Source organism: Leucopleurus acutus (genome assembly GCF_964270905.1).
Source record: "Leucopleurus acutus genome assembly, chromosome: 2".
Taxonomy (NCBI): Eukaryota; Metazoa; Chordata; class Mammalia; order Artiodactyla; family Delphinidae; genus Leucopleurus; species Leucopleurus acutus.
This window is the reverse complement of record NC_139143.1, coordinates 42,050,141-42,077,895: the sequence shown is the minus strand read 5'-3', so window position 1 is coordinate 42,077,895 and position 27,755 is coordinate 42,050,141. Positions and strand designations below refer to the sequence as shown.

Sequence of the window (27,755 nt, the reverse complement as noted above, 5' to 3'; positions counted from 1 at the left end):
CAAATGCCAATTCAGCAATTACAAAGTCTGCTGGTGGTTAATTAAAAACTACCATCTCATTATGTTCAGAGTTAAATTACAAGTGTGAAAAGACTACTGTTTGCAATAACTGAATGCTCTGTACTCTCTGTGCTCTCATCAAAAGGAGGGCAGGGATAAATAACTTTTATTTAACTCACTGAAAAATCTCTCTCAGTTCTTTCATGTTTAATTAACTTCTTCCCAGAGCTTGGGTCTTAACTTAGAGTTCCTAAGCAGTAATGGAAATATTTGTTCATTTCGTGCAGAAGATTTTTCTTCCATTAGTTGAGTAGAAAAGTTAGAAATAATTGAACCCCAAAGACGCTGGGGAAAGTGACACCCATCCAAAGATTTTCATTGAGGCCACTAAATCCAGAAGAGATTTATGACAGAAAAATGGCAGAAAGTGGTGATTTTTGCTTTACTGCTTGTGTGCTTCCAAGATTGGGGAGCTGGGGTCGTAAACACTTCTGTGGACCGGTCAAGTTTTAGTTCTCATTTGTAAGTCTGTCTTAAGGAACTTAATGTTTTGTTATTTCAAGGATTCCACTGTCAGAAAAGAGACCAAACTTTTATCACCATGGTGGATGTGAAGTGTCTGAGTGACGATGAATTACAGAACGAACTTGACAAGTTTGGATTTTCACCTGGCCCAATACTATGTATGTATGCAGCAAGTATTAGAGACTACTCAATGATTACCTATAAGCTACCTCCAAAGATTGAGAATTATTTACAGTGGAAGGAACCTATGCAATAAAAACCATTAAAATAGAAATAGGAAAAAAATTTAAAACCCAGCTCTTACTCACAGATTAGTAAATTTGGTGCCAAAGAGGAAGGATTGTTTTTTTTTACAGTAGTGAAACACCAGTTACTCTTGATTATATCACCCTGGGCTCTTTATGCATTTCTAGCATGTGCACTGTGTTAACTGTTTATGTACTTACTGTCCATATTTCCCGCACATAGGATGTACAACTTCGTCTGTCTTGTTCCCCAATGTACCCAATGCCTGACTCCGTGACCAATCCACAGAGGCCCCACCTTAAGTGATGGTGGAAGGAAAGGAGTGAGTTGAGTAGTTGTGGGGTCTACCTTATTGTAAAAGCCATAATTAGCCAATAATGTAAGATACAAGAATAAGGACCTGAACTGTGAAATATTTTGAATCCAGTGAGATCACATACACAAACAGAGCAACTTAACTGCTCTCCACGTTCCTCCTCAGCTTCCACCAGAAAAGTGAAGGAAAAGAAGTTAGTGCAATTGTTGGTCTCAACTCCCTGTGCATCACCCGAGATGAACGGACCCAGAGAACTGGACAGAGCTCAGGACTGTGATGACAGTGAAGGTACCATCAGAAGCTGTACTGTAGATAGCAGCTGTGCGCTTACTCATACCTTGTCCGGCATGATCTGTGCAGCTTTAAATGGTAGGCAGGGTGACCTGTGAAATATCCCTACGGGCTCTTTGCACACAGAGCCTGGAAAATAGGCCCTTGGGCTGCAAAAGGAATCTGTTAACTCCATGTCTACATTCATGCCAGTGCCTCAGTAGGGTAGACTGTCAGGGGAAGGACTGGTCATTCTGCACGTTCTCTTACTAAACAGAGCCAACTCTGTGTTTGATTTCTAAAACCGGAAGTTCCTACAGGTGATTTCCAGGTCTCTTTTGAGGTCTCAACCTCTGCTTTGCCTCAATCAATAAATTTGACAATTATTTTCTTCAGATTAAACAATCGCACATCCATTAAGAAATATGAACTAGGGACTTCCCTGGTGGCGCAGTGGTTAAGAATCCGCCTGCCAATGCAGGTGACACCGGTTCGAGCCCTGGTCCGGGAAGATCCCACATGCCATGGAGCAACTAAGCCTGTGCGCCACAACTAATGAGTCTGCGCTCTAGAGCCCGTGAGCCACAACTACTGAGCCCACGTACCACAACTACTGAAGCCTGCTGCGCGCCTAAAGCCCATGCTCTGCAACAAGAGAAGCCACTGCACTGAGTAGCCCGCGCACCGCAACGAAGTGCAGCCCCCGCTCGCCGCAACTAGAGAAAGCTCGCACACAGCAACAAAGACCCAACACAGCCAAAAATAAAATATAAATAAATTTTTTAAAAAATTAAAAAAAAAAGAAATATGAACTAGGTTGCACCTCCCCAAACTCCTCCTGTGCCTACTGCCTTCCTGATTTAATCTGGGCTGACCACAGCTGGTCTCTTCCAGGTCCCAGGGAGGGCGGGAGTGGTGAACTCTGGGATCCGTGGGTTTCCCTTTAAGTGGCCCCTGCCCCAGGTGCACCGTTCTCCTGCAGGGGTGTCCAGTTTGGGCTCTTAGGGGTGGGCTTGAAGATTCCCACAATGCATTCCGAGGCTCTTTCATCCAATAAATATTTATTAGGAGTCCTATGTGAGCCACAGTAAAATAACAGAAACTATCACTTACTGAAGGCCATCAGTGCATTTCTGGCCTAACAGGCATTATCTCATTTAACCTTCACAATACTTAGGTGAAGTTCAGACAGGCCAGGTGACTGGCCCAACATCATATAGCTAGGAAGTAGCCCCCAAAGATAAGCTTCCATTAGAATGTGCCATGAAGAGTGAGGCCCATCTGTCTTCATTACCATCACGTGTCCAGGTCCTAGAACAGTACTAGGCACACAGCAGGAATTCGCATATATTGAATATACTGTGACAAAACTGAGATTTGAACCCGGGTCTGGCTGTCATAATTGTGCTCTTTCAACCACATACTCTACACTTTTCTCATAATTTCTATTATGAGGATGAACAGATGACATTTTTGTCCATGTCTGGACAAAAAATGGCAGTTTCATATAGTTCAAATTAAGAGCTCAACAAACAATGTAAGTGCCTGGGGCCCTCTGAAAAGTCCCCTGTAACGCCTGGTATTGGTGGTGGCGCAGGCACTGAGAGCTTTCCCCGAGATTCTGGCATGGCCTCATTTGGAAATGGCAGCAGAGTTTGGGGACAGACCCCACTGGCCCCTGAGCAGAACAGTTAGCATGGGGGTACCTCAAGGCAAGTGACGACCCCAGACCCTTTCTGGATGTGGGATGCCTTCAAAGTCTTGACCCAGACCTGGGGCTGCCTCTGTTCCCTGCCAAAGATACGAGCTGAGGGGACTAGACCAGCCCTCTGATGAAAAGCAGTGTCAGACTAGAAGATTCCAGAGAGGAAGGCTTGTACACTCACTGCTCACGACTGCCCAGGACTGCAGGTCAGACCTGCACAAGCAAGCTGTTGTGGTCTCAAGCCATCCCAGTTCCCAGCATGTAGCCCTCCGAAGAGGTGCATTTATGCGAGGGCTAGGAGAAAGCTGGTCCTTCGGTTTGCTTTAGACAGTCTACCTGATGCTAGCCAACTGCGGGCAGTCAGGTCAGAGGGGAAGCTCTGGTTCAGTCCTACTCTTGTAATGCTATTCTGCAACGTCAATGGCCGGTGGTTAATACAAACAGAAAACCTGCTTCTCAAGGTCAGGTCTGAATTGGATGTTTGAATCTGCCCGCTGAGGACCCTCAGTAAGACCCTAGTGCCTTTAGAATGGAGGGGTTGTCATGGAACTCATGGGATCTTGTGGAATTCAGCCTTGGGCATTTCACAGAGACATCCAGGCCTGGGGTGGGGTTGTGGTGGAGAGGCAGGGCAGTTCCAGACCTGAGGCTGAGCATTAGGTCATCCAAACAATGGGTGGATTCGATTTTTCTCATTTTCACTCATTGTTTTGTCACTAGGTGGACATAGCGTTAATGATCTCACCTCTTTTCAAACTTCCCAAATATCTGTGACATGGAGACCTCATTTAAAATCCCCTGCATTAGGGCTTCTCTGGTGGCGCAGTGGTTGGGAATCTGCCTGCCAATGCAGGAGACATGGGTTCGAGCCCTGGTCCGGGAGGATCCCACATGCCACGGAGCAGCTAGGCCCATGCGCCACAACTGCTGAGCCTGCGCTCCAGAGCCCACATGCCACAACTACCGAGCACGCGTGCCACAATAACTGAAGCCCACGCTTCAGGAGAAGCCACCGCAATGAGAGGCCTGTGCACCGCAAGGAACAGTGGCCCCTGCTCACCACAACTGGAGAAAGCCTGTGCGCAGCAAAGAGGACCCAATGCAGCAAAAAATAAAAATAAATTAATAAAATCCCCTGCATTAAAACCTCTGCTGAATGTCCAACAGCACACAACTGCTCCAAGTTTATCAAAATGCTTCTTCACAGACTGAAGCCGAGGGTTGATTAACAACCTTCTCTGCTCCTGGTGGTTCCCCTGATTTTAAAGCCTTTTTGCACAGGTTTGGCCTGCCCTCCCCTGCATGCTTCTTGGGATACAGAAGAAATCCTCCTTCCCTATCTTGACAGTCAGGGATGCATGAGGCTTACAGCTGCTTTGAAGGGGCAATGACTAGACTAAAAACGCTCCCAGATGAGCAGCCAGCTCACGCTCTGCAATGTATTTCTCGCGGAGGCGCACAAATGTGACAGCCTCCCGGGTAGGAGCCCTCCCTGTGCCCCCAGGGGAAGGCCTGTGTGTTCCACAAAGGCCACTGCAGAAATGCTCTTTTCCCTCAGAAAGGCAAAGTGAATTTTCTTCCCCTCACAAAAATCTTTGCCCTACAGTTAAGAGAATTCACTCCTACCATTGGTGCGTATTCCCTTTGCTAGCTCGTATGTTCTCATGGCCTATTTTCCTTTTGTTTCCCGTGATCCAGAGCTTAATGCCACTATCATTTCGAAAGGAAATATCATATTCTCATCAGAAAAAAACAAGGGACCCAAAAAAGTATGTACAATTCTAATGCATGAATACTTTTACACATATATTAAATATAGAAAATAGCACTTTTCATGTGTATTAAGAAGGGAAATAGAGAGTCACTACATTCCGTTACAATGGTAAAATCCTGGTTTAAAACAGCTCATTTTAATGAAGATTTCTGTTTTCTGAAACTATTTCCACGTTCTAGCATAGGACCCAGAGTCACAGTGTCCTCCTGCGCCATCTCCTCACCCTGAGATAGCCACCCTCTCTCCCCTCCAGCTGTTGTCCCCTCTCTCTCCTTTTGCCACCCGTGGTCTCGTATAGACCCACAGTGAGCATGGAATAACTGTGAGTTCCTGTTCCCGTCTCTCTCTCTCTCTCTCTCTCTCTCCCCCGGACACTGCAGTCATTGAAGCACAAGACCAGGTGTGTGAGAGTAACAGGTTTGGGTAAGCCCAGCTGGCTTAGAGACCCTGCCCTTCCACTTGCTAGTTGTGCGACCTTAACAGATCTAAGCCTCCCCTAGTGCAGCGCTTAATAGCAGCGCCCGCTTACAGGGTGGCTGGGAAGGGAAAGGCCGGGAACGCTCTTCGCCCTGGACCTGGCGCATCATTAGCTCACATAATGAACTCCAGGTCATCAACTCCAGGGAGCCTTTCTCAGTCTTCTGACCACTGTCCCTCCTTATTTAGAGACACCTGCTTTCTTCGATTTGGGCAGCTCTGTGCTCTCTTGGTTCTACCCTCTTCCTGTTCTGTGCTGAGTCTTTGTCTTTTGGCCCCTAAAGAAGCTTGTGCCTGAGGTCTGTCTTCAGCCCTCTTTCCTTCCGCTCTGCATCGTTTCCCTTGCTGTCTCCTCACTTCCCGCCTCTATGTCGTGACTCCACATAGAACCTCCACACAGGACACCCCTCCTAGGCTTAGGCCTGCATATCCAGTTGCTTTCTGTCCTGGAGAACTCCTTCCTTCTCCTCCTCTTCCCCTCCTGCTTTCCCTCCTTCCCGCATTCACCCAACAAATGTTTGTCATCATGAACATTTCAAAGATTAGATATATGTATTTATACTTCCCCCTGTGGTTATATTCTAGCACCTCACATTCAGGGTATCCAGGATCAAGCTCATTTTCACTCACCCCAACCTGCATTTGTGGCCTCTGTTTATCCTGATGGCTTTACTGCCTTCCCACTGTCCAGGCTCAAAGCCTCCCCTCAGCCCCTTAGGTATAAACAATTGCCAAGTTCCATGGATTAGAATTACGAGTTTTTAAAAAATTATCCCCCCTTCTCTTCCCACTGCTGCTATTTTAGCTTGCATTCAGCTACTTAAAAACAAATTTTTTTTTTTAACAATTGCAAAATCCTCCTAACTGGCCTCTTCCTCCAACTTTTCCCAATTCAGGTCCAAATCTATTAGCAGAGATTGAATCACATTATTAATTTGCCTGGAGACTTTACAACAAGAGGCAAACTTACTATGCACCATGAGGAGACACCAATGTCTCCTGTAACTTTATCTCCCTCATCGTCGGATCCAAACCATAATTACTTGTTTCTGCATCTCTCACACTTTCTTCCCACGTGCCTTTGCCTCAACTGTTCTTTATGCCTGGAATTCCTTTCATTTTCCCACCCCCTCCCCATTTTTCTTCCTGTTAAAATATTGTGATCATTTAAGGAACGTCTCAAAGGCCAATCCTGTGCATCCCTTTACAGTTGCCTTTTATTCCCTTCATTGGCTGTCACGGGCTCTTGCACATAGTAGGATCCCAAAGCTCACCTCATCAAACACTCTAGTGACAAATAGGTTAACTTTACAAATGTGATCTAGTATTTAAACTACCTGCTGAGTTTAAATACCAAATGAGAAGGAGCCCCCAAGTAAACACTCCTGCAGTACGCTCTAGCTTTAACTTCCCGTTTAAACATAATTCAAATTAGATGAAGGAATTCAGATATCTTATAAATTTTCTAAAAGGTTTTTAAAAATCTTCTAAATGGCTCATTAAAGGAATCCTTTCCGTTCATTAAACCTTGTTTCCACAGAAAACCCTTTTGTATAGTTCCTGCAAAGACATTTACAGGAGAAACAGCAGCCTGAGTATTTAAAAATGCATCAGGTGGGACCAGTGCCCTTCAGTCTTTGCTTTACATAAGCCCGAAATAAAACCACATCAATATTTTGAATTGGCAATAGAATTTAATAGAAAGTTTGTGATGGCGTAAAATGTTTTGATCTGAAGGATTTACATAAGCCATTTTGATTCTCAGAAGGGCCCCAAGACATCTGTTCAACTTTAAATCTGAAAGTAAATGTAAATAAGCACTTAAATTTCCATGTAAAAGGTGGTAGAACATGTGTTTATTGAGACACTTGTCGAACACCATAGACCTTAATTACTTAAAAGCAGTGGTCTGTACCTAACAGTCCTCTAAGTACCTGCAAAGGTAGTATTTGCATTTCTTTGAAACACCAATGAACACACATTTTCCTCTCATTTTAGTAGGTTTCTAGTGGAATACAAACCACTTTGAGATTTGGATTATGTCGACTTGTGGACACTTTTTCATATTCTGTGTGTTTTATCAAGTCACATATATGGCCCATTTGATTTGGTGATTAAGACCACCGGAAAGCCAGGTCATTATTTTTTTTAATTGTTTTTTTTTTTTCATCAGATAGACTCTAAACACAGCTTATGTTTCCACTGATGGAGGAGGGAGTTAAGCCAATGTGTATAACTCAGGCTCTAAGTCCCCTTCCCCTAAAGAGGAAAGAAAATAGGGTTTGGGGGCAGTAGGGACCATATAATTTATCATCCCAAACAGGATACTTTTGAGAATGAAAGGGGAGACTAGCCAGAAGGGACTCTGGAATAACAGAAGTAAAGCAGTACTGTCCTGGCAAAACAGGGCATATTGTCACCCCGGGTTTCGGAGTGGTTCCAAAGGGTGAAGTGTTTGGACGTGCATGCTGGTTGTGGGGGACTGATGCAGGCAATACCCAGAGGGCAGCTGACCCGGGCAGGTGTGTGCTCCTGGCCCCATCTGGGTGTTTCCTTATTCTCTCCCAGACAGAGCATGCTGTTTCCTGCCAGAACCTCTGTTCATTCTGTTCTCCCATCCTGGAATGCCTTCTTCTCATCTTGCCACCTGTCCTATACTACATTCCACTAGGAGTTTCTCAAAATGGATTCTGTGGGTCTGGTTCTAGGAATCTGCCTTTTCAATCAACCCCTACTTCCACCCTCGGCCCAGGAGCTTTTGCTCTAGGCTGTAAACTTTTGAGGGTAAAAACCTATGTCTGAATCCTCTATGTTTAATTCAACATATGGGGGGAGAGGGAGTTACTCAGTCCCTGTTGGCCAAACTGAAAGGAAACTTTACCCTACACTGATGTTGAAGAGCTCGCTTTCTGACTTCCTAGTCTGTGGCATCTCCTGGACATACCTTGTTGTATTCTCTTGAGAGACGATGCTTAGGTCATCACAAATTGATGACCATCCAGGGAATGGTTGTAGCAGAGCTTCCACTCCTGGATCTCAGCCTGTGAGTTAACAACAATTTATTGTGTACAGGGCGTTGTGCTAGACCTTCTTCAGGAAGAAAATAGGAGCCAAAGGAGCTGTAGTTTCTGTCCTGAAGAAATTTAAATAGAGCTCTGGAAACAAAGAATATGTGTACCAAAAATATGGACTCTAGAGTCTGACTGCCTGGGTTCAAATCCCAGTTCTGCCACTAACTTTGACAAGACACTTGGCCTCTCTGTGTCTTAGTTTCGTCATCTATAAATACGGATAATAATAGTCTCAACTTCCTAGAGTGTTGTGAGGATTCAGTAGAAATATGTAAAATAGAGTAGTGATGACATATAATAAGAGTTGTATAAGTGCAATAAGTATTATTCTATCATTAATATTATTATTATATAAAAAGCATGATCTTTAATTATCTGCAATACAAAGCAATATAATTAGTGAAAAATAATATAATGGAAACTGAATCTTTAGTACTGAACTCCCAAGTGCCATAGAATGTGATTTACAGGTGCCTACAAATATGTTTATATAGTTAAATATACAGATGTAACTAAAGATTGTTCTCTGTGGGCGCCGTGTGTTGAATGAGGCAGACCAAGCATTTAAAAAAAGTCATATGTGCCCTCCCAGTATATAGGATTCCTTCTTCTCAATCTTAGGTTTAAATCCATCCTGTGCCCCTTTAAACACTTTTTTGAACAATTTATTTTGAGATAAGTTCAAACTTAGGGAAAGTTGCCAGAATAGTACATAGAATTCCCATATCCCAGATAATCTAATTGTTACCTTTTACCACACTTTTTTTTTTATTGGACTACAGTTGATTTACAATGTTGTGTTAGTTTCAGGTGTACAGCACAGTGATTCAGTTATACATATATATATATATATATATATTCTTTTTCAGCTTCTTTTCCCTTATAGGTTATTACAAAATATTGAGTATAGTTCCCTGTGCTATACAGTAGGTCCCTAGTGTGTGTGTGTTTGTGTGTGTGTGCACGCATGCAGGTACCCTACCATTATGTCTTTCTGAACCACTGAGAGCAAACTGTAGACATGAAGCCCCTCAGCCTTCCAGCATGTATTCTGCTACCCCCAAAGGATACTTTCCCACATAACCACCGTATAACACTCCAAATAATGAAATTTACATTGATTCAATGCTAACATCCGATATTCAGACCCCATTCAGATTTCATCAACTGTTCCAATAATATCTTTCGCTTTCTGGTCCAAGGCCAATCCAGGAACATGTGTTGCCTTTAATTGTCAGGTCTTTTCAGCCTCCTTCAGTCTGGAACAACAGTGCCTCAGTCTTTCCCTGTCAAATGCCCTTGACTGTTTTAAAGAGCATAGGCCCTTCATTCTGCAGGTGATTTTTCTGATTTTTCTTTTGACTATTCATAGAGGCCATGCATCCAGGCAGGAATTCCTCAGAAATGATGCTGTGCTCTTCTCATTCTGTTTCACTGCTGGTAATGCCAGCCTTAATCACCTGGAAAAGTTGGTGTCTCTCAGATTCCTCCATAAAGTCATCATTTTCCCCTTTGGAACGGAACAGTATTTTGTGGGGAGATATTCTGAAATGACACCTCATCAAACCTTATCCATTAGCCCAGTACCCATAAGTGACTGCCTAATTCAACTTCCATCATCATGATGGCCCATTGGAAGTTTCTATTTCTATTATTTCTTCTAAGTTTATTAGTTGGTATTCTATTGTGAGGAAGACTTTCCCTTCACCCTCATTTATTTATTTATTTGTTGGTTGATTGGTTGGTTGGTTTGTTCATATGTCTGTTCATTCATTCATTCATTCATACTAGTATGAGTTCGTTGACTCTTCATTTCAGTGGTTGTATCTGTTGATATGATTATTTATCCTAATGCTTATTTGTCCCAGATTTGGCTAGTGGGAGCCCTGGCAGTCCAGTGGTGAAGACTCCACGCTTCCACTGAAGGGGGAGTGGGTTCAATCCCTGGTCAGGGAACTAAGATGCCACATGCCATGCGGCAAAAAAAAAAAAAAAAAAAAAAAAAAAGATGGATACTGTGTCCTTTTGACGTGTCCTCATCATTCCTTGAGCATTTCCTTAATTTCTGGCCCAACAAGATGTTTCAGACCCATCTTGGGCTTTTTCTGCCGCAGGAACGCTGGTTCCTTTTACTGCAGGATATCAATTCAGAAACCAAGATCTAGGCCTTCAGTGAGCTCCTGGTTGCTGGAGAGTTGTTGCTTCTAGGCCCTCTCAGTGGACAGAGCTAGAAAATAAATGTTTGTGTATATGTACACATACACATATGCATCTATCACTATTTTTATATCTCTCTCTCTATGTATTTTTAAACCATGAGTCCATATTGACCTCCAATTACAATCCAGCGTTGCAGTGTTCTTTCTAACCTTTCCCCTTTCTGTGTTTGTAAGTCACTTCTCTGACAGTGAGAAACCTGCCTTCCATTAGCCTCAATATGTTTACATTTTTGCTCAATTTTCTAATTTTCTCAGTGTAACCAATCTCACAATCATAGTAGCCTGCTTCTCCTCTGCATGGTCCCCATCATCACTTCCTTGACCCCTGGACATGCCAGCACCTCTATGTGGCCCTCCCCTTACTGTCCTCCTTGGACAAAGCGCACACTAAAGCCTCCATGCGGTCCCCTCCCCTACTGCTCTTGTTCTTCAACCACCAGGCGCCCCAAAGTCCCCTCCATATCCATAGCTCCCTACCCCATTTCATTGTCCTGCAGGCATGCTGACACTCTGAGTCCATGTCCCCTCTGCCACACTTCCAGTGCAGGACACACTGACATTCCAGGGAAGGAAAAGGAAGAGAAAGAAAGCTTCATGTCTCTTTTTCATTTCCAGTTCTGAGGTCTGTTTCATTGTATTTGTGCCAGGACTTTAATAGGATTTTTACTCTCTGTGTCTCAGTTGCTATTGTTGCTGATAATATACCTTGTAGGCCTATAATTATCATGTGCAGGGCCTACCTCAAGTGCTGCAATCAGAAGGCCCAATGTACCAAGGGAATATACTACCATTAAGACTACCATTAAATGTGTGGTTTGAGTTGCATGTCAAGATTTTAGGAGACCTGATCAGGTTAAACATCTCTACAATAGTTTCTTAATTAATTGAAAAGCATCTTTATTCCCAACAGTAGTTATATATTACAGTTGGATCAAAGTGAAGAGTAAATTACATATTCTATAACTACTTAATAAGCCCTTTGTTCTTACCTATGACATGTGCTAATGGGAGCTAAATGCCATCCTTACAAGGAATGTAATTTAACATTCTTCTTGTAAAAATACTGACCTCCTGGTAGATATGCTTAAATATGCCTAATGATCAATATACCTTTATCTTATTGATTACATGCTGATTCTTTCTGTGTAGTAGAACCCAGCTTTGAAATACAAGAGCAGCAGGAAGAGATAGTGAAACCAAATTCTGATTACAATGATTCTAAGATGATAATAAAGGTAAACTTATTTATTTTCATAAAACTGAATTATGAGCAGTGGTGGTCTTTTTCTGTAGGAAAAATATTAATTTGTTTAGGAAACACAGCTTTCCTTTCCCTTTCATCTAATATAACCATTACTGACTTTAGCTAATTTATAATTTGCATTATGAGTATAGACACATGTATCCATTTTAGGGAGAGGAATTTCCTGTTGTACCTCTCACATGAGGACCCCTGAGTTATTTTAATCTCTTGGGACTTGTTAGGGCTTTGTGAGCACCAGGCACTATTCGTCGCAATTCATGGGTCCAGCCATGATTTACTATAGATAATTATTGATTATGGAATTTACTATCTGAAAGCCTTCTTGGAGGAGGCTATATGGTTCATCTTATAGATGAGGAAACAAGCAGAGAGGGCATATGACTTGCCCAAAGCACAGAGAGTTAGAAGAAAAATTGGAATCGAATTCCAGTCTCCCAGTTTCCATTCTATTGCCCTTTCCAGTATATCAAGCTGCCAGAGGGGCGGAAAAACAACCAGGCACCTGAGTAGTGAAACAGCTCCCCCCAGTGTCCCTTTTTTTTATATCGCAGAAGGACTCCAGAACATCTGTTCACCCATGGAAGCAAAGACTTTCTTTCTGATGATTGCTTTGCAAAGAAAGTCCTTGCGAGGCACTCGTTGGTGACTCTTCCATTCACACATTAAACCATGCTACAGAAATAATGAGAGTTAAAATGGGCTGACACATATGCATATGGGTACCTGGAATTCTCCCAAGTGGACCAAAAAAAATCTCAAACCTGAAAAACTTTTTTTGACATTTTATTATAACATATCTTACGCATCCAAAAATTTATAAAGAATCACAGAATGAGTAGAGTCCCACTCCAGAGATTTAAAAAAAATCATTGCTAATTCAGTTGAAGATCCCAATGTATCCCTCCCTGATCATATTCCCTTCCTTCCTTTCCCCCAAGGTAACCACTGATCTCAATTTTCTAGTTTTCATTCTTTCCCTTTTCTTTACAGTATCCACAGACATTAGTTTCTCATGATTTGGGACTTTATTTAAATTATAATGTAATGTAAGTATTCTTCTGTAACTTTCCTTTATCATTCAGTATTATGTTGTGAGCTTCATCCCATATTTGTAGCTCTAGTTCATTCATTTTTATTGCTATATACTTATTATGAAAATATATCTATCCATTCTTTATTTATTGGACATCTGGATCATTTCCAAGTTTTTCTAATACAAGCAATGCTGCTACAAACATTGTGACAAATGATCCATTGTGTAAATGTACAAGAAATCTTCTTTTGATTGAATGAATGATCTAGGAGTGGAACTGCTCCACTAGTAGTAGAATCAAAGGATATATCTCTCTTCAACTTAACATAGCATGCTAAATTGCTCTGAAAAGAAGCTGCAGCATTTTATGTTCCTACCAGCAATACATTAAGAGCTCCATTGTTCTAAATCTTCTTCAAAATTTAGTATTGCCAGATTTCATTTTTGTCAATGTAGTGGTTGGAGGACGGTAGTTCATTATGATTAAAATTTGTATTTTTCTTATTATTAATAAGTTGAGCATCTTTTCACATGTTTGTTGGTCATTTGTGTTTTCTCATCTGTGAAATGCCTGTTCATTTCTCTTGCCCATTTTTCTATTGTTTACCCTTTTCTTGTTAATTTATAAGAGCTCTATATATTTTGGATACTAATCCTTTGTTAGTCATTAAGTATAGAACATATCTTCTAGTAGCTTGGGATTTTTTTTTTTTTTTGAGAAAAAGAATTTTTTGCAGTAGTCTTAGGTTCATAGCAAAATGGAGAGGAAGGTACAGAGATTTCCCATATAACCCCTGCCCCCCACACATGCAGAGTCTCTCCCATTACTAACAACCCTCACCAGTGGGCTTATCTTTTCACTCTTTTCTTGGTGACTTTTTTTTTTTTTTGCATTGAGAGCCCAGAATCCTAACCACTAGGCAACCAGGGAACTCCCCCTTGGTGTCTTTTTTTTTTTTTAATGTAATTTAAAAAAATGATTTCAAACTTACAGAAAGATTCCAACAAAATGTTCCTGTGTGGCCTTAACCTAGGTTTACCAAGTCTTAACTTTTTACCACATTTTTTTTGTAATTTTATCTATTATTTTTTTCTCAAACTAAATTGTAGACATCATGACCTTTTACTCCCTCCCCAAAACTTTAGTATGTATTTCCTTAGACTAAAGACATAAGGACCTTCACAGTACAATGACAGGAATCAGAAAAAAATTTAATTGAGATTAAATTCACATAACATAAAATTGACTATTTTAAAACGAACACTTTAGCGGCATTTAGGACATTCATAATGCTGTGAAACTACTACCTCTATCTAGTTTCAAAACATTTTCATCACCCCAAAATAAAACTCAGTACCCATTAAGCAGTTATTCCCCAATTCCCTTCTGGCAACTATTAATCTACTTTCTATTTCAGTCAATTTACTTTTGGATTTTTCATTTGAATGGAATCATTCAGTATGTGATGTTTTATGACTGACTTCTTTCACTTAGCTTAAGGTTTTCAAGGTTCATCCATGTTGCAGCATGTATCTGTATCTTTTTATGACTAACAGTTCATTGTATGGATATACCACAATTTGCTATTCATTCATTCATTGATGGACATGTGGATTCTTTCCACCTCTTGGATATTGGGAATAGTGCTACCTTGAATATTCACATACAAATATTTGAGTACGTGTTTTCAGTTCTTTTGGATATATACTTAGGAGTGGAATTGCTAGGTCTTATGGTAATTCTATGTTTAACTTTTTTAGTAATGGCTAGTTGTTTTCCACAGTGGCTACAGCATTTTACATTCCTACTACCTATATATGAGGATTCTAATTTCTCATATCCTTGCCAACACTTCTTATTCCACTCCAACTTTTTTTTAAAAGTCAGCCTGGTGGGTGTAAAGTAGTATCTCATTGTGGTTTTGCTTTGCATTTCCTTAATGATTAATGATATTGAACATCTTTTCATGTGCTTATTCCCCTTTTGTGTATCTTCTTTGCAGAAACGTTTATTCAAGCCATATGCCTATATTTTAACAAGTTAGCTTGTCTTTTTGTTGTTGACTTGTAAGAGTTCTTTATATATTCTGAATACTAGACTGTTATCAGCTATATGATTTAGCAATATTTTTTTTCCCATTCTGTATGTTGCCTTTCTTGATGATGTCCTTTGAGATCACAAAAGTTTTCAGAAGTTTGTCTATGACAAGTCTTGGCATAGATTTCTTTAGGTTTATCCTGTTTGGAATTCATTCAGCTTCTTGAATCTGTAGATTACTGCTTTTTGCCAAATTTGGAACGTTGTCAGCCATTATTTCTCCAAATATCTTTTGTTGTTGTTGTTGTTTGTTTGGGTTTTTTTTTTGCGGTACACGGGCCTCTCACTATTGTGGCCTCTCCCGTTGCGGATCCCAGGCTCCGGACGCGCAGGCTCAGCGGCCATGGCTCACGGGCACAGCCGCTCCGCGGCATGTGGGATCTTCCCGGACCAGGGCACGAACCCGTGTCCCCTGCATCGGCAGGCGGACTCTCAACCACTGCGCCACCAGGGAAGCCCTCCAAATACCTTCTTCAGCCTGACCATCTTCGTCTGCTTTAGGAACTCTGATTACATACATTAGATCTTCTAATCCCTTAAGACTCTGAGACTCTGTTTTTGTTTTGGTTTTAGTCTATTTTCTCTCTCTTGTTTGGTTTGGATGATTTATATACGTCTATCTCCAAGGACATTGATTCTTTCCTCTGTTTTCTACATTCTGCTGTCAAACCCATCTAAATAAATTTTTTGTTTTGGTTGTTGAATTTTTTTCAATTCTAACATTTACATTTGGTTTTTCTGTATATATTGTACTATCTGCAGAGAATTAATACTTTTCCTTTGTTTCAAACATGTCTCATATTGCTCCTTGAATCATTTTATGGTGGTTGCTCTAAAATCCTGGTCAGATGATTTTAATATTTTTGTCATCGTGGTGTTGGCATCTGTTATTGTTTTTTCTCACTTGAGTTATGAGACTCCAGATCTTACTTAAATCTTTTGCTTTAGCTGACCTCCTCATACTCCACACTGGTGGGGAAGAGGGGTACCAACTCTTTGCTCTCACGTGGGGGTAGAAGTCCAGTTCCCCCACTGGGCCTCCACTGATGCCCTGGTGTGTGTATGTGTGCCTTATCATTGCTGGGCTGCTGCAGGGGCTCCCACGCGGCCTCCACTGACACCACCCAGCTGGGGAGGGGGCTTCTGACACATGGAAGTGGAAATCCAAGCTTCCCATGTGCCTTTATGTTGGGGGTGGAGTGTGCCATTTGGCTGAAGTAGAGCAGTTACTGTCAAAAAGTTTTCTGTCTTGCTAGGCCGCTCCTTTTCCCTTTCTTTGTCCTTTGGCTTTTTGGGGGGCTTTTTTGTCTGAACCCATTGATGTTTCCAGGTTACGGCTTCTCCAGCACCCAGTCCAGGATTTGTGAGGTAAAAAGAAAGCTCAGAGCACTCACCACATGTCATCCCTCGGGTCCCAAGGTCCCTAGCCCATCTGCTTCTCTCCATCTTTCAGAGTCTTTTTATGTTTGCTTTGTATATAACATCCAGGTTTTTGGCTGTACTTAGCAAAAGAAACTGGGAGAAGCACATCTAAGCCATCTTGTTCCCAAAACCATTTTTGAGCAGTCTGTCCTTTCTCTTCTTATCTGCAGTGTTAACTCTTGTCATATATCAAATTTCTATACATACATGGGTGTTTTAATACGTACCTAGGATTTGTTTAAATCAAGTATGGTAAGGTGATAGACATGGAGACAACTGCCTTTGAAAGAAGAGTTTATTACCTACAGCTCCCAAGAGGAACCCGCACATCATGCCATGCAGGGCCACATGGGGAAGTATCAGGGTCAGGCAGGAGGTAGGAGTGAAAGAAAGCATGGGCTCACGCCTTTAGTGTGATGTTTGCAGGAAGGAGTGGGTCAAGCAAGGCAAACATTTTAGGATTAGCTAGTTTGAATAATTTTAGTGGGCTCTGGGCTATAAGTGTGGTCCCTAGTTGTCCAATATCTGGCCAACTAGGAGAAATAATGGCTTGGTGTGTGAGAGTTAGGTAGGAAGGTGTTTGGGGTATGCGTTTTGGATTGTTTGGTTTGCATATGAAAGGCTTGCTTTACTATCTCTAGGAATTAGCTAGCCCTTTTTTTTTTTTTTTTTTTGCAGTACACGGGCCTCTCACTGTTGTGGCCTCTCCCGTTGGGGAGCACAGGCTCCGGACGCGCAGGCTCAGCAGTCATGGCTCATGGGCCCAACCACTCCGCGGCACGTGGGATCCTCCCGGACCGGGGCACGAACCCGCGTCCCCTGCATCGGCAGGCGGACTCTCAACCACTGCGCCACCAGGGAGGCCCTAGCTAGCCCTTTGAGAGGCAGTCTCTCAAGGATTAGCAAGGTCCCAAGATGTCAAAGCATAAAATACAGAAAATAAAAACTATGATTAATACAATAGGGTCTCTGATTAATTCATCTAGCCTGTGCTGAGAGCAGAATGTCTTAATTCCCGTAGCACCCCTTCCCCCACCTTGTCGTTGTTTTTAAATGGTGTCTTTATTTTACTTGTCCCTTTGTTCTTCCACATAAATTTTAGAATGTTTATCAAGTTCCATAAAAAATTCAGGTTGGAGGGCTTCCCTGGTGGCGCAGTGGTTGAGAGTCCACCTGCCGATGCAGGGGACGCGGGTTCGTGCCCCGGTCCGGGAGGATCCCACGTGCCGCGGAGAGGTTGGGCCCATGAGCCATAGCCGCTGGGCCTGCGCGTCCGGAGCCTGTGCTCCGCAATGGGAGAGGCCACAACAGTGAGAGGCCCGCGTACCGCAAAAAAACAAAAACAAAAACAAAAAAAACAGCTATGTTTGCAGAATCTAGCTCTGAGCATGGGGAGAAAGGAGCAGAAGAATTCCATTTCCCCATGGGTGCCATTTACTCTCACTAAGCCACTGCTTTAATGAACGCCAATATTTTTTAGTGCCATTGTAAATGGTGTTTATAGTGAAAATCATATTACAACAACATTAAAGGAATTGTTTAAAGATGAAAAATAAGTCAGCTACAAATATGCCACCTGACGCAAAAACTGATTTAATTTTTTCTGATTTAATTTTTTTCTCTCTAGGTTTTGTTTATGTGCATATGCAGTATGTATTTACACAGTTGCCATCACTGTGTACATACAATTTTATACTGTTTACTGTGTTTAACATTAATCGATAACCTTTTCCCTGTTAAATAGTCATTATAATAATTATTTTTCATATAAATTTATTTGTTTATTCATTTATTTTATTTTTGGCTGCATTGGGTCTTCGCTGCTGCACGCGGGCTTTCTCTAGTTGCAGTGAGCAGGGGCTACTCTTTGTTGCGGGGCGCAGGCTTCTCATTGTGGTGGCTTCTCTTGTTGCAGAGAACAGGCTCTAGGCGCATGGGCTTCAGTAGTTGTGGCACACGGGCTTCAGTAGTTGTGGCTCGCGGGCTCTAGAGCCCAGGCTCAGTAGTTGTGGCGCACGGGCTTATTTGCTCCGCGGCATGTGGGATCTTCCCAGACCAGGGCTCGAACCCGTGTCCCCTGCATTGGCAGGCGGATTCTTAACCACTGCGCCACCAGGGAAGCCCTTATAATTATTATTATTGGCTGCAGAGTCATGTTGATAGGCCATAATTACTCTTTTTTTGAAAATCAAAATGTCTACCTTTTACATACTGTAGGAGAGCTCTAGCAATGTTAGTAAGGGCAATAAATTATAGAAGAAGAGGAAATCAAAGACCTATACATCCTTATGGCAAGAGGAAAGAGAGGGAGGGAGTATCTGATTGCCTAAGAGCTGTGAAATCCTATAATTTGATTTTGCAACAGATTTCTACCCTAATGCCTTACTTAACATATCTATTTTTAAATTTAAGAGAATTAAAAAGAAGTTGCATGTGACAGGTACGTGGAGGTTCATTTTACTACTGTCTACTTTTGTATATGTTTGAGACTTTCTGTAATTTACAAGCTTTAAAGAAAAGCATGTGCTTATAAAGGATTTTTCCGACACCCTTGGAAATCATTTGAGGTGTCTCTTGGTGAGCAGATCCCCACAGCCCACGCATGTGGGAATTTTCAAAGTCTTTCTACCTCAAGAGTCTTTGCTTCCTTCTTCCAGGAAATTGATATAGTGTATGTGCAGAGATGTCCATGCTGGGAACAGTGCTCCCTCAGATGTGGCACTCTTGTGCCTGGCACAGCTCCCACCATCTGCAGAGACCCTGCCCGGGTATCACTAAACCACCGTTGAGAACATCTTTAAGAGGGTGGGGCAGGGAGTAGAGGGGAAGGGGTGAAGGCAGTAGCTGACTCATCATTGCTGGCCTAGGCTGGGAAGGGGTGACCGGTAGTAAATGGTTGTAGAGCAGGCCATGCCCTCTCTACCCCACCTTGGGCTGAGACCATCACACCTGCTGATACAACACACCCTGGAGGTGATTGTCCAGACTCATTAGAGTTACATGCTCTTTTGGGGTGTCCTGATGACACACTTGCTAAGACCAGGGCTCTCGTTTCTCCTGGTAACTCTGTGACTCACATGAATGCCCAGGTGCCCCCTGTCCTGTCTTACCCTCCATCACACCCTAGTCAGTCTTTCTCAATATTGCTGTCAGAACATCTCCTTTTGGGACTTCCCTGGTGGTCCAGTGGTTAAGAATCCGCCTTACAACGCAGGGGATGTGGGTTCAATCCCTGGTCAGGGAACTAAGATCCCACATGCTAATGGGCAACTAAGCCCGTGTGCTGCAACTACTGAGCCCAGGCCCTCTGGAGCCCACACACCACAACTAGAGAGAACCCCTCGCACTGCAACGAAAGATCCCACGTGCTGCAACTAAGACCCAATGCAGCCAAACATAAATAAATAAAAATATATTTTTAAATTACATTAAAAAAATGTCTCCTTTTGATTTTCCTTCTGTTCTTGTTCTATGCTAGTGTCGGTCAGTCCTTTCCCTGTCTGAGGCAAGTCCCATCATGCTCCTGTATATCTGAGAGTTCTTGGTGCCTGTCTCCTTTGCCCTCAGCCTCTGGCAGTATCATGAGGCCTCTGGCAGCACGGCAGGTGTCAGAGGCTCCTGTTGTGTTTAGGGGTCCTGAGCCCCTGGGAGGGGCGCAAATATCTACACCCAGTGGTAGATATTATGGGTTGATTAAAGAGAAATGGAAAATCAAACCATCATGTTGTACACTTTAAATTTATACAGTGACGTGTGTCAATTACTTCAATCAAACAGGGGGAAAAAGAGAAATAGAAAACAGCTCTGTGAGATCCAACAGATGGTCTGATTGGGGAGAAGGAAGTCAGTGCAGAATACTTAACAAAATCCCCATGCTCAATGGTCAGCTGTTTAGGACAGGGATGGTGTGGTGGTCCCTTCAGAAATCCTCACTGCCAGCGTGGGGACTGGTACTCAGCAGCACGGTACAAATGTTTGTTGAATGAATAAATAAAACTTCAGGTCAATAAAGTCAGGTACAGAACATGTATATGAGTGCCAAAGAAATATAGACCAGATGAGTGATCTGAGTGGATAGAGTAATAAAGAAGACTTCTTGTAGGAGGGAAATTATTTTTAGAAACTGAAGGGTGGAGAGGAGTCTAGTGTAGAGTTCCATTGATAATACTGTATGACCTTAGACAAGTTACTTAACCTTTCTGTGCCTCAAACATCATCTTCAAAATGGAGCAATGAGAGTGCCTACCAGATGGGGGCAGGGTGGTCTAGGAGGCTCAGTGAATTCATGGGAAATGGGACCTGGAACTTGATAAACAGCAGTCAGCAACATCATCTGATACCACATCTTTACATTCTTAGGGGTCACCCTGGACACTGCAGACATTCGAGGATGATAAGGTCTGAATCTTAAATATGAATGGACTGTCAAGGAAAACCAGACATATGAGGAGAAACAGCAACATGAAATTAATAACAATTATCATTATTACAATCATTATGACTAATGTTTATTGAATGCTTACTATGTGCCAGGAGATGTTTTCATCACTTTGCATATATTAAATCATTTAATCTTTGCAACTGTATTTCACAGGGAGGAAACAAAGGCCTAAAGAGCTATACCTTTTCACTTTACTGAAAAAAATACCATCATGAAAGAAATTTGGGGGAAAAGGAAAAAAGAAAAAAGCCACGACTGTCTCTCCTTCTACCCCTCGTACAGAACATTTTCACTTTCTTAAATTATTTTCTAGTCCTCGTTCATCGCCAGCTTGTTTTTTGTTTTTTTTGGCCAACTTGTTTTTAAAATAACTTTATTCTTTATATAAGAATGGTGCAGGCTCATAAAATAAGTTCCAAGCAATAAAAAAGTACAAATAAGAGAGCAAAAGAAAGAGTTATTTAAGAACAGAATGCTGCTGGCATCATGTGACCTTCGTCACTGGCATGTCTATTGTGTGTGAATCACTGAGGTAAAATATTACTCTGCGGAACTTGGATGTTTTTACTAATTACTGAATAAAAGAAGGCAAAGTGACAGTCTGTGCTCTGAAGTACTAAACAACCTGATATACCAAAAACTTATCAGTTCTCAGAGTATATGACTTTTTCTAGAAAAAAAAAGATTCTTTGTACAAGACATTGGAAACAATAAATTCTTCTTGATATATATATATATATATATATATATATTTTTTTTTTTTTTTTTGATTCATTAGAGACCCAAGGCTCCCACCAGTAAACCAAAATCCCTAGGAGGCTTCTGCCTGGATTCTAAGCGTTCTGAGGGAAGAAGGTAATGCTTTTCTTAACATATGAGGAGATATTATTGTCTTATGTAACTCTGGGAACAAAATTCATTATTCAGATTTCTGTGAAGGGTTTGAGTCTGTAAAGAACGTGTTGAGAAAGAAGAAAGATTGGTGATATCTCACAATTTCGAAGCCGAAGGGGCCTTACTTACTGTCCAGTTCACCACCCATGTTTAGAGATAAGCAAACAGGCCAGAGAGGCTGAGGAGGATGCCATAAATCACGGTGAGCTGAGACCATCCCAAGTTTCTTGATTTGTAGTCATTTAGAGACATTTATTCCTATTTGTGGTAAAGGGAAAAGAGAAGAAAAAACAAAAGAGCAAGTAGACAGGACATTTTATGGGTCAGAGAGTAAAGCCTTCTGGAAAGTTCCCTTACTTCTGAATAAACTTGGGCCGATTTCCAGGATTTGACTAGCAGATCAGAAAGTACCCCCTTGCCCTTTTAAATGCAAAATAAACAGATTTCAAAAATAGTTCCGGGCTTCCCTGGTGGCGCAGTGGTTGAGAATCTGCCTGCCAATGCAGGGGACACGGGTTCGAGCCCTGGTCTGGGAAGATCCCACATGCCGCAGAGCAACTGGGCCCGTGAGCCACAACTACTGAGCCTGCACGTCTGGAGCCTGTGCCCCGCAACAAGAGAGACCGCGACAGTGAAAGGCCCGCGCACCGCGATGAAGAGTGGCCCCCGCTCGCCGCAACTAGAGAAAGCCCTCGCATAGAAACGAAGACCCAGCACAGCCAAAAATAAAAATAAATAAATTAAAAAAAATTTAAAAAAAAAAGTTCCCATCTCCACCCTGAAAGGCAGTGCTTATACCTGTGGAGAGAGAAGGAAGAGGGCCAGTGAACTGATGCCCCCCATCAGCTTGTACCCATCCCCACTGGGGACCAGGGGATCTGTAAGTCCCTAAGGTGGCCTTGCACCAGCATTGAAAGACGTTACACAGTAGGTGATAAATAAATGCTCTGTGGGATTTTAGAGATCTCACATCCTGGTGATACCCTGTTAACATTACTCATTGAAATTAGCACAGGTTTTAAATGAGTGGCACTCTTCCCTAAAGCCCCACTGTGGTTACTCCCTTGGGCCCAAAGGCCCACAGATTTTAAGGGGTGCTCAAGTAGCAGTTGTACACAATCCTAAGAGCCACTACTGTTTTCACAGTTGTGCTGCGAGAGCATCAAACGTCAGATTCAAAGCATGGAATAACATCAGAGAGAACGCCTGCTGCATAGTGAACAGGAGCGCTGGGAGCAGGAACATAGAAACGTTTCCAGCAGGCTTGAAACTTGCTGTGTTTGGCATCTTCATCACTGTGATATTTGTCTACATAACTGTGGGAGGGAAGCCACTCTTTGGTTAAGTGCTTTAGAAGCAGAGTGATGAGCGCATGCCTGAGAACTGCTCCAAGCCCTCTTGCTTCAGGAAAGAAGAGAGGCTACTCTTAACGGGGTGGGCCCAGCCCCATAGCCAGGTAGTCTTCCCTTGCACTGTGTTGCTCTCAAGGATCTGTAGCCAGGCTCAGACAGGTAGAAGCAATGAGGGAGAGAACAAGGCACTTGTGTCAAAGGGCTTGATAGTAGGAAATTCCCCGAGTCAGGTTGGCTACCATTAAAGGTACTTTCATGTTTGTGCAGACCTCTAGAAAGGAAACTGTGCCTGGAGTTTTTCTCTTTAACCATGGCAATAAGCCGTGGATCACATTTTATTCACTCATCAAATTGTATAGTCAATTATGGGAAAGGCCACAACAGGTAATTAACAAAAAAGGAATTGTCTGGTTTGGCAAACACAAAGAACTAGCCAACATCACCAGTAATGAAAGGAAAACCACTTAGAACCAGATCACATATTTGCCGTTGAAACTTAGCAAGGTTTGAAAAAATTGAGGCCTGGTGAGGGAGTGTAATGATCATGGCCCCTGGGAGCAGGTAGAGCTGAGTAGGCACCTGAGCTCCTCTGTTTATTGGCTTTGTGACCTTGGGTGAATTCGTTTCTTCTCTGAGCTTCAGTTCAACTTCTGAAAATAGGGATAAAATAGGCCTCTTAGGGTGATGAAGAATTTGAAGAAATGATATGCATATAAAGTACTTAGTTTGGTCCACACCTGACTGGTAGTAAACCCTCAATAAATGCTCAATAAATGCTTAAGCAATGTTACACTTTGGCATAATATTTTGGCTTCTGGGAGGAGCTAATTCTAGATACAGAGAAGTCTTAGGTACCAGGAAGTTGACTGTAGCAATTTTCATGGCAGCCAAAATGTAGAACCAACCCAAACATCCAACAATAGGGGAATGCTTTAATAAGTTGAAGTATAGCCTCTTGGTAGATGACTATGCAAGAATTAAAAATATTAGTTTATCATGACAGAAAATGCTTATATAAAAAATTTTATAGCAACTTTATTGAGATGTAATTTACATGCCATACAATTCAACTAAAGTGTACAATTCAATGATTTTTAGAATATTCGTAGGGTTGTACAACCACCACCACAATCAATTTTAGAATATTTTCATCACACCTAAAATGCTTTTTTTTAATGGTAAGCAAAAAGGGACAGAAATTTGTTACTACTGTATTATCGCAACTATACAAACAACACTGGAAGAAAATATGTCAAGATGTTAACAATACTTCAATGATGGGACTCTGATTTTCTTTTCCTTATTTCTATGTTTCCATGTTTTTAAAGATTTCTATAAGCAGGGTGTGTTAATTTGCTAATGTGAGGAAATTTTAATTTTAACAAATTGTATACCGTATTACAGTTTGGCTGCAGGGAACGTAAAAACTCTGGGAAAACTGGCTTAAACAAACAGGGATTTATTTTTATCTCATAAAAAGAAATTTGGGGTTTAAGCATATAATATTGTTAAAAATAACTAAATGTAATATGAGCCTGATTCAAATAAACGAACTGTAGAAAAATTATGTTCAAGAAAATTTGAAACTGACTAGATATTTGGTGATATTTAGAGATGCTGGATCTCATTGAGCATCAGCAGCTATTCTGTGACCATGAGTTAAAAAGCATAAGAGGAAGGCAAAGAGAATCACAAAGACATTGGCCTGCTATCTTTGTTCTGTTTTTTGTTTTTGGCCATGCCGCGAGGCTTGTGGGATCCTAGTTCCCTGACCAGGGATTGAACCTAGGCCCTCGGCAATGAAAGCACGGAATCTCAACCACTGGGCCACCAGGGAATTCCCTGGCCTGCTATCTTTGAACTCCTGAAATTAGTTCTGCAACTCAGGCCATTGCATTAGCATTTAAGGCAGAACTTAAGGGCTCACCACATCCCATCACCAGCTCTGTGTTACGTATTTCATCCAGAACAGTAAGAGAGCCTGGAAGAGTGGGCACTCGAGCTTTTGCAGCATCTATTTCAGACAAGGGAGAAGAGGACTGGGCATAAGAATAGGAGAAAGCAACCTATAGTGACAGCCACATGTTCAGTTGTTAATAAGATCAAGCATTATAAAAAATAAATAAACCTCCTAGACAGGGTTCTTCAGTACTTTGAATTTTTGCCAATTAGTTCTTTTAAATCAGAATCCTGGAATCAGTTTAAAGAGACTGCACAAGACTTCTAGTTAGTGCCTTACCACTCAATGTGTGGGTCCCCCAACCGGTAGTATTAGCATTTCGGGCCCTACCCCAACCTACCAAGCTGGAGTCTATATTTTAACAGGATCCCAGGATTCCTGTATGTATAAAAGCTTGAGAAGCACTGCTGTGGTCCCTGCCCATCAGATGCTTATGTAGGAGGAATCCTAGCTCAAGCCTAAGCCAGCCTGAGGACCTGGAGTCCACTTAGGAGTGTCAGGCCAGAGGACAAGTAGGGTAGGTCCATCAGGGGTCTATGCACACTGGGGACTGCTTCCCTCTTTGAGAAAAGTGTGTCTTAAAGGAAGACACTCAGGCATACAAGTTTGTTTGTAAACAGTAAATGTTTCACTATTCATCCGTCCAATAATTTGTCTCCTGTGTACCCTCAATAGAATGGTAAATAAAATCAATATAAGAGAAAATCCCTGCTCTTAAAGAACTGGTAGGGTAGATGGAGATGCCAACAGACATTGCAGTGTTAAGTGATCTCCTTGATGGTAGGACAGGGGGCCCTGGGAGCAAAAGAGGGCAACTTTCTCAGATGTTGGGAGTGGACATGGGTGGCTTCCTAGAGCAAGTGTTATCATAGCTGAATCCAGCAGAATGAGTAGGGTTCAGTCAACAGAAGGGGGAGGAAAGTGGGTGAGGCTAAAGGTGAAGGGACTGTCTCCAGGCCAAGGGCACAGTGTTTACAGAGATTGGTATGTGAAAGAGAACAGGCGAGTTTGGAACCACTAGGGAAAATGAAGGTGGTGGTGAGGGATAGGGCTGGAAATGAAGGCAGGGTTCAAATCATGGCAGGTCTTGGGGGCCATATTAAAGAGTCCTAACTTTAATCCCGAGGCTAACGCAGAAGAGGAACTCTCCTAAGAACTGACCGTCCCTGCCTCACTGATTGTCTTCCGCATCAATTTCCACAGCTTCCCCCGAGAGCTGGGGAGAGAGGGCTTCTGAAGAGGTACCAAACCTAAGGAGCTGGTGGCCCAGCCCCCTGAGGGACGTTGGGCGCGCAGGGCAGTTCTCTGTGTTGGGCCCTGGCAGCAACAGGAGTGGGTAGCTCAGCATCCGTGGGAGGGAGGGAGCACACTCTGACATGCTCTTCAACATGTGTGCCCTTGACAAGGGCAGCAAATGTAGCAATGCTACAGGAGCAAAGGCAGCAGAGGGGAAGTCGGGAGATGCTCCCCGGTGTTGGTGAGCCGACATGAAGCACATTTATGGGACTCCCGGAGAGGGAAGGAAGGAGTAGCTGCAGCTGCCCCGTGCAAATCGGGTTGTGGGGGGGAGTGAAGGCGAGCTGTTGAAACCCCTCTGCATAGAGAACTCTAAAACTGCACTGCCATGTCTTGTGAATATTCATGATGTGACGCAAGTATTTCTTGACCCTTTCTTTAAGGCTCACTTTTCCCTGGTAATCTGGGGAAAGTGTGTATGGGGAGTGGGGCTACTGTCCTCCCAGGACCACTGTCCTCCATCTCTCAGAAGCTGCTGCCACCAAGCTGACCTCAGCAGAGGGTTGATGCAGGGAAGCTGGGTGTGTAACAGGCTTTTCTGAAATTTTAGACATAATGAGGAAACTGAAATGTGGGGAGGAAAGAACTGGGCCTACTTTGGTGCCTTTCCCAACACATAGTCATCTACCCACTCCCACTCCACCTTCAGCTACCCACTGATGAAGCAGAAGCCATGACACTGAGATTTTCTTTTTTTAAAAAAAATTAATTAAGTTATTTTATTTTTGGCTGCGTTGGGTCTTCATTGCTGCAGGCAGGTTTTCTCTAGTTGTGGCGAGCGGGGGCTAGTCTTCATTGCAGTGCACAGCCTTCTCATTGCAGTGGCCTCTCTTGTTGTGGAGCACGGACTCTAGGCACATGGGCTTCAGTAGTTGTGGCAGAGGGCCTCAGTAGTTGTGGCTCACAGGCTCTAGAGCACAGGCTCTGGAGCGCAGGCTCAGTAGTTGTGGCGCACAGGCTTAGTTGCTCCGCGGCATGTGGGATCTTCCCGGACTAGGGCTCAAACCCGTGTGCCCTGCATTGGCACGTGGATTATTAACCACTGCGCCATCAGGGAAACCCTGAGATTTTCTTGACTTTGGGCCAAATCAAATTCCCAGGCAGGGCTCCCTCCCCCACTAGTCTCAGCAATAGGAAGGGAATTGGTATAGTGATTTATTCCCTCGTCAAGGGCAAACTCCCAGCCATCAGGGTGTTTTATTTTTCCAGTTCTAACTACTTGTCTGCCTTCCCTACAAATTCTGGAGCTCCTTGGGTTGGGGACTGTATCTTAATCATCTCTGAATCTCTTCTCAAAGTCTTAACTCCATCCAGAATGAGCCCACTTCCTTTTCAAGCCATTTCCAACCCAAATAGACATTTGAAACCACAAAACCAATAACCTAGATATCA

General features: G+C 42.6%; 1 protein-coding gene across 1 annotated transcript; it reads left to right on the top strand.

Moving 5' to 3' along the window:
* Positions 1-601: 601 nt before the first annotated feature.
* Positions 602-23,100, top strand: LEMD1 (LEM domain containing 1; the record flags this gene model as incomplete). Its single annotated transcript, XM_082858242.1, is given in 5 exon segments — positions 602-683; positions 1,253-1,375; positions 4,761-4,834; positions 11,758-11,838; positions 22,840-23,100. Coding segments are annotated over 5 exon segments (621 nt in total).
* Between the last annotated feature and the right edge of the window lie 4,655 nt (positions 23,101-27,755).